Source organism: Tympanuchus pallidicinctus, unplaced genomic scaffold (genome assembly GCF_026119805.1).
Source record: "Tympanuchus pallidicinctus isolate F22 unplaced genomic scaffold, pur_lepc_1.0 scaffold29, whole genome shotgun sequence".
Taxonomy (NCBI): domain Eukaryota; kingdom Metazoa; phylum Chordata; class Aves; order Galliformes; family Phasianidae; genus Tympanuchus; species Tympanuchus pallidicinctus.
Genome location: NW_026294746.1, coordinates 4,638,778 through 4,650,819, shown reverse-complemented (window position 1 = coordinate 4,650,819; position 12,042 = coordinate 4,638,778). Strand labels below are relative to the sequence as shown.

Genomic DNA, 12,042 nt, shown 5'->3' with positions numbered 1-12,042 from the left:
TTAATTCCAGACAATTAACGAGCACAGGTGTTCCACAGAACAATGCAATATTGTGTTTGGGGCTGTAAACTTCTTTCCCCTGTTAATTTTGAAAATTCCCTGAAGCAATTTGGATAGAGATAAGTCAGAGCTGTAATCAAAAGGAATCCCAGAAGAATTGAAGGTATGTTGCTTTCTATACTCGCGATCCTGAGATTATTTTTTTCTTAAAAAACATAAAGGTTTACAGATAAATATCACTAATTAGGTAATAAAAACGAGGTGACGGGAGGTTAAATTGCTCTAGCAAGATTTGCTTTTGGAGAACTGGGAAAATAGGCACACTTGTGCTTGCTTTTAAGAAACAGGCTGCGCTCTGTAATTGCAGATACATGCATCTGCCCTTTTACTCATGGAGCTCTATGGCCAGCCACTTTTTAGTTTCTGGAGGGTTTGTCACCTTTTGTGTTTTTCCTTTTTCTTGTCCTCCCTCTGCCAGGAGAAATCCAGCGGTCGTACTGCTCATTACAAGCTGACCTCCACAGTGATGCTGTGGCTGCAGACTAATAAAACTGGTTCTGGTACCATGAACCTTGGCGGGAGCCTCACCAGACAGGTACGTCTGCATACTGCACCAGTGCACACTGCAGACCTGCACGCCTTTCCTGATTTATTTACCCTGTAGCCTCAGTCAGGATCAAAAAGCTCATTTTGTGAGGTGTCGGATCAGTGCTGTTCTCATGCTGCGTGTGCACTCCAGTGAAGAAGTTAAGGCACAAGTGTGTGGTTACCAGGAAGCCCCTTGAGTTTGGGTTGATGGCAGTATGGCTTTCAATTAGAAATACAAAACCTTCAGCAGGAGCTTAGATGTTCATTTCAGTCTTAATTTTGTGTTCAGTATTCCTGAACTCTTATACTTCTGCATGCATTGCATGGACAGATGTTTTTAAGTTTGTCCACACTGTTACCAGAAGATTGCAGTAGGATCATAAAAAAATAAGATGACCTTTTTTGTTCCATCTCTTCTTTTTTAAAGCCAGCTAGGCCACTGTGGCCAGCCCTGTATTTTGCTTGGACCATACAATTCTTCTGCTCTTAAAGGCTTTAAGTGTTTTTTAGTATCCTTCAGTGTTCCACTCCTGCAGTACCAGGACAATGACAAAGAATTACATGTCTTCTAAGCATTTGTTTCTTATTCCAGTGCAAATTGCTTTGGCTTCCTGTTGAGAAAGCTGTTTCTCAGACAGAAGGTGCCAGGATGCTGACTGTTAGGCAGCACTGCTGTCAAAGGCTCTGGCACAGCTGAAGGTGCCTCTGCCCCAGCCACCTGCCAGAGGTTGCAGTCTGTGTACTGCATGAATTGGGGTTGTGGAAGTCAGTGACTCGCGAAGAGTAATAAACTCAGGGGGACAGGAGGCATATTGTGTGGTCATGAGTGACTGGAGAGATTGGCAGTTGCTAAAACTCCTTTATGAGACTTCCCAGAGCAGCCTGTTGCTTTCCATACAAAGGACAATGCAGACTCTGTTAAGCAGCCCGTGGTTTTGTGCAGGTTCGAGGCAGGCAAAGGAACAAAGGATCTACGATCACGGAGAGGAACTGAATTGTGTTAGTCTTGCAGACGTGGAAGCTTGCCCTAGATTTTTCTTTCCACCTTGTTGATTTACAGAAGAAGCTGATAGAAAAACAGGAGGGGAAAAAGAGGCATCTGGAGCTGGTTTTTGAGCATTGCGTACTCTTTTAAAGTGTTTGCAGTAATTACACTCGAGTTATGGTGACCCAGACAAATATTTAATCACAGGCCTTCCTAATACTTTAAATCACAGCTGTGAAGTGGACGCCAAGGGCTTGACTCTGGCCATGGCCTTATGGTGTGTGAGAGCTATGCCAAGGGAAACAAGGGTCTGTTGAGAATGGGTGTCCTCAGTACACCTTGGCCTGAACTGCTTGGCCTTGTTTGGTTTGACTTTCACTCTCTCAGCCTTTAGTGAGGAGATTCATGCTTCTGTCATCATTTTAACAGCAGATCGTTTAATTCATATGCGATGCATTAAAGCAGGGGCCTGCTTCCAATGTAAGTAACCATAAAGGAGCCACTGGGGTAATGATGCACTGCTTCTGCACAAACAATGGAAACTTGCGTTGTAGAATTCAGCTCTGGGCTGCAGAGCTCTGTTTTGCAGATGCCACGACGTGCTTCATGGGACAGTAGTTCCAGTTTTGCTTTTTGGTGGGGCTTTTTGTACAGTCTGCAGTGAACTCAGGCACCAACAGTAGGCTGTAGTTACCTTGTTATTGACTGTCACAGTTTGACAGTATCAGTGAGCTGCTGTTGTAACCATCATGACAAAACACCTTTCTCTATAGTAGATTGTTCATGTTTTTGGTCAACATTGAAGCTACTTGACCACCTTTGATCCTAAAATGCAAATAGCAGATGTCCTTGTATTTCAGTGGAAGCTTTTGAAGTGTTCACAAGTTTTGTAATATCCTGGCTTATATGCTGATGGCAGGGAGAACCTTTCAGTGCTTGGAAAAGGAAGTCTGTTGAGAGCCATTACTTTGAAACCAGTTTCACCTCCTAGCTGCAAATCGGGTATTTTTCGAGTGATGACTGGAACGATTCCCTTGGTGGCCAGGAGCAGGCTCATGTAATGCCTCCTAATTCACCACCTCTGGCAGCTCCGAAGAGCTGGGCACAGCTCACACTGAAATGCTATGGGGAGCATTTTGCAGCTTCATATGGAAACCTTTGCTCAGTAATTCCCCTTGCTGGTGTGTGCAGATGACACTCGGTGCAAGCAGTCAGGCAGTCCTGTTTGTTCTGTGGGTGGACAGCACGGTACTGTGGTAGGACTGGATCTGGAAGTAAGAGCCTAAAATATTTTCTGCTCTCATTTCCTATTGGTGAAGCATTGTTGCAACGCATCAGACACCAGCGTACTTCTTTTTGGTTTTTCTCTTTATTGATTTTATTGAGACTGTTTGGAAAAATGTGTCTGTGCGTTTCTAGAATATCCTCAGAGTTGTTCCTGGAATCCTCCTGCTTAGGCTCCTCCTAAGTGTTGCAGAGAATTTTTAAGAATAAAACCTTTTTTTGCCTCTCTTTCCCAGTTGCTGTGGATCTCAGTATTTTTACAGCTGACTTTGGGCCGTTGAAGTTATGCTCTGGCTAGGCAGAAGTCATTTCCCTGCCCTGTGTCTCCTTTAGTGTTGTCTCTTTGTTTAGAATGGGAAACTGACTCTACAGCATTTTACATTTGTAAGTAGGCAGAATAAGGAAGGAGAGATGTGAGACACTGAGGAGCTGTCCTGTTTTAGGAGGTCGAACGTCTTTATGTAGCTTCATTTAGCCTGATGGTTTTCTAAATGAGAACTTCAGGCTTTTGCTTTATCCATTCATTATCCATTGCTACTGTCTTGCCCCAAAAGGCAAGAAGAGTCAGATAGAGACCTGCTCCTGCAGCTAGAGTGCTCCCTATGCAGCTTGTGTTCTGGGACGAGCCTGGATGCTGTTCAAGAGAGGATGGAGCTGCTGCACCACAGCCAGGACGGAGGAAGCAGCTCCCAGCTCACATCTGACACTGGCAGGCTTCAGTAAATACAGGGAGCGAGGCTGGAATTTGGATAGGGAAGGAGAACTCGGCGTGTTCTGTGCTGTCTGCGTCAGTGAGGGGCCGCAGATCGGAGTGCTGTACATCGGAGAGGAGAGGAGAGGGCAGGACACGCTGCCTTCAGTTTGCAGCAAGGAGTGGTGCTTACAGGGAAATGAAAAATGCCAGCAGCTTTTCACTTGCCTTGCACGCACTCCAAAGGCAGCAGGTAGCTCTCACCCCATCCTGATTGGAGCCAGATGCCTGGCAGATGATTCTCTGCCTGACAGACGTTAGGGTCCCATCCTCTGTGTGTGCTGCAATTGCTTGTGCTGTTCACCACAGTGCTGCTTCAACCAAGCTTTGTGCTTGCATCAGGCTGCGCTTTTATTTCAGTCAGAGCAATCGTGTGGTCCTGTTTCATTTTATGCAGAGTAGATGGAGCCTTCCAGTGTCTGGCAAACAGTCAGATGTGCACTTTGTTGGACAGCTTTCTGCAGCCCCCTCCTTAAAAGCAAGGCTAACAGGTGCCTTGCTGAGCTCCTGCTGTGCACAAAGAACCCATCTGTGTTTCCTAAGCCAGGGTGAGCATCGTGAGGAAGTGCCAGTTCACCGAGGAAGATGTTGGCTCCAAACCTGGAGTTTATTTACATCTGGAGGTATGGGAAGAGGAGGTTATAAAGTTGTAGAGGAAGTGAAGCCTGGGATTTCAGATTAAAGCAGTGCAGATGTATGTTGATTTTCGTGCTTGAAATACTCTGTAGCAAAGGTGGAACGTTTTGCAGGGCTGGATGAAGGCTGGTCTGCTGCAATATGAGCTTTTCCTGTGCACAGGAAGATGTGCTCTGTGATATATTACTGCTCAATAAAGCACCAGCAGAGACATTCTGCCATTTATCATAATAGGTAAATCCTCTGAGGCTAGTGCTCTGCAATTAGGCAAGTCATATATTTTCATCAAGCTGAGCTTTCATGTAAAGGCCTATCCCACTGACTTCCAGATGTTGAGGCAGAACGGGGTGTTCAGGAGTGTATTTCCAATGGAGGAATCTGTGAGTTGTAGCTGTCAGAGTCCTTATGCCATTTTCCCAACTCCTGGAGGCATTTTGGGGTGCAGAGAATAGCAGAGATGTACTGAGCAGTAACTGTACAGGAAAAGGAAGCTTTCTGCTTCACCTGGCACACAGATTTTACTGATTCACAGAATGTCCTGGGTTGGAAGGGACCTCAAGGATCATGAATCTCCAACCCCCTGCCACAACAGGGCCACCAACCTCCCCATTTAATACCAGCCCAGGGTTTAGGATGAGAGAGAGTAGAAGAGATGAGCAAGTACAGACTAGCATGGAGAGCTGGTGTGATATCACTGGTTTTGCTCATGGTTTAGAAGGTGCAGTTTGGGAAGGGGCAGGGGATGTAGTTTGGTTACACTGATGGGAATAAATGTGCTTGAAGGCCATGAAAAGATGAGGTTAGCTCTTGGCTGATTTCTGCAACGCCGTAAGCTGTGTGGAGCTCACAGCCTTCATTTATCTGCTTAGAGTTTGAAATAAGCGTTGGAGAAAAAGGCCAATTTCTGTTTTATTGATATCCAAATAATTCCACATAATTTCCACCTGGAGACTTCACTCTGCCCACTGCCTGTGGTTTGGGAGCCTTTGGCTCACGTTGGTCTATGTTTCATTAAGGAGATTTTCACGTCGCACCGTGGCCAGAGCAGCTGTGGCTGTTTGTCGTCAGTTCTTCTGTGGATGAGTTTCTCTCTTATCTTTCTAGTATTTTTAGATGCTTTCATGATGAACCAGTGTTTATCCAACTTACGTTTCTCATTCAGTCTTAACTCTTCCTCCAAATAACATTTACAGAAAGCCCAAACAGCTGCTGTGTTCCATGCAGGAAACAACCCAAGTGACCAGCCAGCCATCGAGAGCTTAATATGCCCAGAAGAGTGAGTTTCCTTCTGAGTCAGACCTGCAGCAGATGGCTGGGGAAACGAGGCAAGGAAACGAGGCAGCATCTCCCTCGAATGGGAGAGGAGAGACTGGGCCATGGGGATGGGACTTGGCTCCTTCTGGAGCGTTAGGGTTTTTGGCTGAGCTCAGTGGCAGATGGGCAGGGACAGTGGGAAGATGAGATGCTTGTTAACATCAACATCGAGAATGGAATTTCCCCTCTGTGCAAATTAACCCCTTTATTTAAGTGGCTGTAGGCTTTCTGCCTAGGTCCATGCAGTGACAACCAACGGAAGGAACCTTTAAAAGTCCCAACAACTCTGCTGTTTGTATAACAGGCTGCTTACTGACTCTGAACTCCATTAAAACAGCCTCCCGTAACATCTGGGCTTCTATAGCATATAAAAAATGTTTTCCTTCTGGCAGCAGATTTTATGGAGATGTAATAATACAAGTTTTGAAAAAAAAAATAATCTATTTTCAGTTGCTGTTTCTTACCCATGAAGTTGCTGTGTCCAGGAGTGGAGGAGACACGGTGGAGAGCTTGTCAAAGTCAGTGACCCACTGCCAACTGCCCTGCAGCCCCAGATCTGATCCATTTGCTGCTGGTTCCCAAACTCACCATAACTTCTATGTGTGTGTGTTTGCATAGTTCAGATTTATTTTCCCCTTCTCCCACAACTGGATCCATTCTTCAGGCAACGTGTCTCCATTACATGTAAACAATCTGACTGTAATCTAAAGGAAGAATTTCAACGTTCTTACTCTTTTTCTGCCCCCCCCCCCCTCCAGGTTATCTTTTTGCCTTCAGGGTTCCAACTAAATTACATGCTTCCCTAAGCCTGTTAGAGACTTGGCTTATTAGAAGAAACCTGTAGCTGGCCCAGATATTTAAACTCTACCCTGAGGGAGGGATATGAACAGATGGATAAGAGAATTCGTGGGATTAGTAAAACCCTTTGAAGACTGTTCTTCCCACTACATTTTTCTCCCAGTTGTTCTTTTTTTTTTCTTCCATGCCATCTCAGCACATCTTGTGTCATCTGAGGTTCCTGGGTCTGATTGCTCAACAGCTTGTCTGCTCTTAGCCAGAATTTTCATCTTGGGAATTGGGAAAATTGTCTTTTCCCCTGGCAACTGAAGCTTACAGATCTTGGACAGCCATCCACAGCCCCTGGGTGAACATTGTATTGGGTAAAGGCAGCTGGAACATAGAAAACTAGGCGTTCTGCAGTGCCAGCTTCTAGTTTTCAGTCTTTGTAATGGAAAATCTCACCTGAATGCTCAAATTTCTCTTTCCATGTAATTGCAGTTTATGCAGTTATCAGTAGTCTCGCAGATAACTGTGATTTTTACATTTCTCTTTTCCTTCCCTCTCTACTAGAAGGTAAGTAATACCCAAGGCTTCTTTTGCCAGGAAATCCTGAAAATGGAGAATGTGCCCCATGTGTGGTTGGAAAAAGCATTTGAGATGAAGATGAAAAGAAACAGCTGTTTTTGCAGGTTTAGTTCACAGCAGTTAAACTGACAGCACCATCCTTGTGTGCATCTCATCAGCAGCCTTGTTTTCACATCCACATGTTGTGCTGCTTGCCCTGCTACACGTGCACCTCCTGCAGCCCCTTGGTAGGTAGGGAATGGCAATTTCGTAGTGCCTGTCTACACCAGGAGTCTACTGCAGGGTTTTGCTTTGATTCATGGCTTTCATTACACCACATTGCTGTTATCAACATGTGAGCCTTTGTCTAGTTCAGGGCATTTCTCAGTGTGTTACTTGTCTGTTTGCACACTGAAAGAATAGAGTTAGTCCAGGATTTTGAGACCTCCTTCTTTTATCCCTTCTCTTGAGGAGTGAAGCTGTAGTGCACGTGTCATCAGGTTTCCACAGCACTGATGGATCTGTGTCTTTTCTTAACAGATGGAGAAAGATGAGACTGTGAGCGACTCTTCTCCACACATAGCCAATATTGGACGCTTGGTAGAGGTAAGGCTGTGAAGCCATTGTAGCTTCAGCTTGCTGCAGGTTCTCACCCATAGTGAAGAACTCTGTGTTCTGCTTGCCTTTGGCTTCACAAGCAAGTTAATGGTTTGTACTGTATTGCACCCAGTGGTGGGAATGGTGCTCCAGCAGTCTGTAGATGCAGAAGGGCCATCTGCACCTGGTCTGCTCAGCAGAGCAGCAATCTTCCTGTGAAATAAGTTGAGAACTAGCAGACAACAGCCTGCCCCCTTCATCGTTTCTACAGTCATTTTTAAGGCAGAGTTATTTAAAGTCAGGATATGTTATTCAGAGCTCAAAAATTCAGCGTTTCAAGTGCTTATGAAGTCGACTGGAATTGTTGCTGCTTTTCATGGATTTGTGGCACCTGTTGGTCCCATGTGCTCAGCACAACGAGACTGAAGGCTTGAGGATGGGTGCCAGGAAATTGCCATGTAAAATTGAGGTGAAATGCACTTTTTTTTTTGCTGATATATGCAGGAGAAAAAAAAAAAAAGAAAAAAGATAGGTGGACAGAAACTGCCCTCTTGTGGCCGAGAACAGCCATCTACCTCCTGGAGTAACATTCAGGAGTGGGCAGGGACAGAGCTGAATCTTTTAAGCTTAGGTAAGACCAGAGAGATGGGGCCACGCTGTTGAACGTTGAGGTGAATGTTGTAAGTTGCACAAAGGAGTGTGAGTGCCACTGTCCTGGAAGCAGCTGAACAGCCTAAAGACTGGTTTCATACTTTTCTTTTCCAGGACATGGAAAACAAAATCAGAAGTACACTGAATGAGATTTATTTTGGTAAAACAAAGGACATCGTGAATGGGCTGAGGTAAGGAGCCCTCCAGCTGACCGTTTGCTTCCTTGCCATTCCCCATCGTGCCTGGGGCTCTGTTTCCCCAGCAGTCACCTGCTTTCTTTTGCTGGCACTGCCCTTTCCTACACAAAGCCTTTCCACGTTTAATTACTCACCTCACTGTGCTTTGGAACAATTATTATGTGTGTTATTATGAGTTTGGGGAACGTTTCTATTTTGTAACTGCAGTGATGTGAAGCAAGGTTTAAATCCTTTATTCCCTCACCAGGAAGAAAATTGCTCAATTAGCAGTGCTTGTACTTCAGGATGATTGTTAATTGGGAGCCTTATTCTGCATAGTTCTGAAAATAGTACTTAAATTCTGACTTCTCTTTTCAGCTTTCTTAAAAACAGTCGGTCCCAAGATTAAGTAATGGCTTGTGATATTTAGGCTTTGTTTTAAATTCTGTCTGTCTCTCAACACCTCTGGTCAAAATATAACATACTAGAACAGATGAAGTGAATGAACCCTCTGTGCCTTTCTGCAGGGGAAGCTACTCTGCTTTTCAGCCCCTTCTCCTGTCTGGTGAGGCGTTCTGTATAGAAATCCCAAGCTGGTGGTTCTCATGCTTGTAGAGACAAGTGTAGAAATGTGATGCCAAGTCTTTTTTTATTTTAAACTGCACCAGGAGCTCTGCTGCACGGTGGGTAATGCAGAAGATCCAAGTGGTGCACAGATGTCTGCTGCTCTTCTCTCCTGTGCTGAAATAAGGAACAAATCAGTAACCTCTTCTTCAGATGATAGAATAACAGAGCTAGCTGAATATTTGTGCTGCCTTCTTCACAGCATGGCCAGAGGGAGTCGACAGCATCATGACCAAGCAGCTTTTCTGTTTTTATTTCCATTTGCAGCGTGCAGGGCTTTAGCCAGGAAGCATGTATGAGCATTAAAAGGAAACGTAGGCTTTTTTTCCTCGTGAACGTGGCCTTCACATTTTGTAACTGAACGTTTCCTGTGTCTCCCCATTGTGTCACGTTCCTTTGTGCAGCAGTGAGATGACCTGCTCACAGCTGGTACCACGCAGAGCATCCGGCTGTGCCTTTTCCTCTTGCCTTTTTCCTGTTTCTTCCAACTTGTGATTTTACATTTTTTTCTTCCTACGTGCGTTTCCAGTGGGTTCCAGAATACCAGCTGTGTTACCTGATTTCTTCTGACTGTTCTTTTCCCTGTTTACTTCCCTCGTTTCTAAACTGCTCTCTGTAGATCTATTGATGCAATCCCCGACAACCAAAAGTATAAGCAGTTGCAGAGAGAACTTTCTCAAGTGTTGACCCAGCGCCAGATCTACATCCAGCCTGATAACTAAACCAATCCAGGTACCCTGCCAGGTGTGACAACCAGCACTAAACCAGGACTCACCCAGCCGAGACCTCTGCATGATAACTGAGGGCAGAACTAACCCCTAACTGCTGCAGACTGACCAACGACATCCGACCCATCCTTCACCCAAGGGTTATTCTTAACACAGCCAATTAAACGGTGTGGTTTTACTCGAGGTGTTACTCTGCTCCATTTGAAATGTCACGCTCTGAAATGGGGCAGGCCTTACCACTTTGCACTGTAGCTTGGGAGCAAGAAAGGAGCACATGGTCATTTACCCAGAGTGCTGTTAGCTTGGGCTCACTGCCTCCACAAGCCCTGGGACTCTGTCCCTTGAGCACCATTAGTTTGTACAGCTGTGGCACACCGCTCCAGTGAAGAGATTCCTTGTAATCTTCAAGTCCTCCTTGCAGAAAGGAATAACATTTTGAAAGTCTGGGCAAGAAAACACCTCTGCCTGTGGTGCTTCTGAGTCAGTTTCCCCTCCATGCACATCCCGTAGTGCTTGGTGTATCTTCAATTGGAGCTTGAAAATCCAGTCCTGCTCAAGCTCTGCTGAGTGCTGCGCAGCCTCCAATGGGATTTGTTCATATGCTCTCGTTTGCTCTGGAGCTCTGAATGTCCAGGACACACGGCAGTGACTAACCCTGAGCCAGTTTAACCTTCCACTGCAACTGGTAATGAATTACAGATGTTGTCTTAAACACGTTCAGCTGACGAAGGGGAAAATGCACTGTTTGTTGATAATGGCTGAGAACCACTTCTTTAGCCTGGGACAAATGCAAATATAAAATGTATATATTTTTATGAAGGCAGTGGAAGTCTCCAGAGACAAGAGAATGGAAATAACTGTAAGAAAAATGTTAGGAAAATAACTGAGGCACAGAGCAGCCTTGTTTACAGGAGGTGGCATCCAGGCAAAATGAGGTAGCTTGGAGCACAGAGGAGGGTGTGAAATATGGCTTATGTGGGTATAAATCCTCCCAAACTGCATCCTCACTGCTGCTGTGCTAGCAGAAAGGCCTGGTAGTGTCATTCTGTGGATGATCACGTTGAAAAGTTTGTTCTCTTGAAATTGGAAGTTGTGGCATCAGAAAGCAAGGTTCCTCTGCAGTTCTCTTGCAGAGCAGTGAGCCCAGATGGCTGGAAGGTGCAGCTCTTTGTAACCAAACCGGTAGCAAAAAGGAGCCCCTGCAGTAATCTTGCCAACTTGATTCACTAATTACTGTAGGCAAGGTATAAGCTGGAAAAGCAAATTCAAGAACAAACCCTGAGTGCTTTTCCCATTGGTGAATTTGCTGGAAGAGGTTTTGACGTGGCTGCTGTATCCTGGGTGAACAGTCTGCAGAAAGGAGCTCCCAGAGCTGGGATTTCACTTCTGTTGGCAGAGGCTGGACTTCTCCACTTTCCTGTTGTGGTCCTTTTGAGAGTGAGAGCACTAACACCTTCTGCTGGTGGTGTCCTGGGGTTTTCCAACCTGTAACATCCAACGGTGGGACTCTCCCTCCAGCAGCTGGAGGTGGGGTGCAACTGCTGGAAGCATCTCTTGGTGCAGCCCTTGCTACAGGCTTAACTTCTCTCTGACATAAGCACTGAAGTGTTCACTTTGCCTTCTGTTTTCTGTATTAAAACAGGCAAGCTGAGTTTTGTTTTCTCTAAGCCTGGGTTGAGGTGCTTCTGCTATTGCTCCCATGCCAGAAGAGCTGGTGGAAACCCTCGTTCAAGAGCGTCGCCTCTGACTTGTGTCTCCTTCTTCCCCGCAGGTCTGTGCAGACTTTTGCAGACAAATCAAAACAAGAAGCTCTTAAAAATGACCTGGTGGAGGCTTTGAAGAGAAAGCAGCAAAGTTAAAGTACTCTCCGTGCTAACAAGACATGCCATGCACTCGTTAGATTCCTTTCTTAGAAAACTCATCCCCCTGACCTTTTCTGTTACGTCACGTCACGATTTGCATTCAATACTATTCATGCAACGCCATCTTCTCCCCATGAATAAAGCTGTACAAACTTTTTCAGTCTCTGAGGCCTACTTTGCACCACATTTTGCTATTGAGACCTTAGGCTATGTTTCTGTAGAAGTCCATGTATTTTTTTTCCTCTTCCACCCTCCCCCATTGATACGCATACACACGGATCATTGTTTGTCTTTTCCTCCCCCATCCCCCTCCTGCCTTTTGTTACATTGGTGTAAAAAATGTAAAACAAAACAAAAAAAAATTTATTAAATACTGTGGTGTGTGAAAGAGGAAGAACTGGAAACAAAAAGGAAAACAAATCTATTCCACGTGTGTTTGGTGGGGGTTGGGCACAGGGCATGGCTGCTGGGAGGGAGGGAAGAGAGGTTGTTCCTTGGTGTT

General features: G+C 45.3%; 1 protein-coding gene across 3 annotated transcripts in view; it reads left to right on the top strand.

Moving 5' to 3' along the window:
• The window catches only part of CAPZB (capping actin protein of muscle Z-line subunit beta), a 51,920-nt gene extending 40,224 nt beyond the window's left edge, over nt 1-11,696 (top strand). Inside the window, exons 6-10 of one of the 3 annotated variants that reach the window (XM_052691813.1) lie at nt 479-595; nt 7,443-7,508; nt 8,265-8,341; nt 9,570-9,682; nt 11,450-11,696. In XM_052691813.1, coding sequence (XP_052547773.1) covers nt 479-595; nt 7,443-7,508; nt 8,265-8,341; nt 9,570-9,672 — 363 coding nt within the window. In that variant the 3' untranslated portion in view covers nt 9,673-9,682; nt 11,450-11,696. Of the gene's footprint in view, nt 1-478; nt 596-7,442; nt 7,509-8,264; nt 8,342-9,569; nt 9,695-11,449 lie in introns of all 3 variants that reach the window. The other 2 variants (XM_052691814.1, XM_052691815.1) reach the window with 2 other exon arrangements.
• Nucleotides 11,697-12,042: the final 346 nt, after the last annotated feature.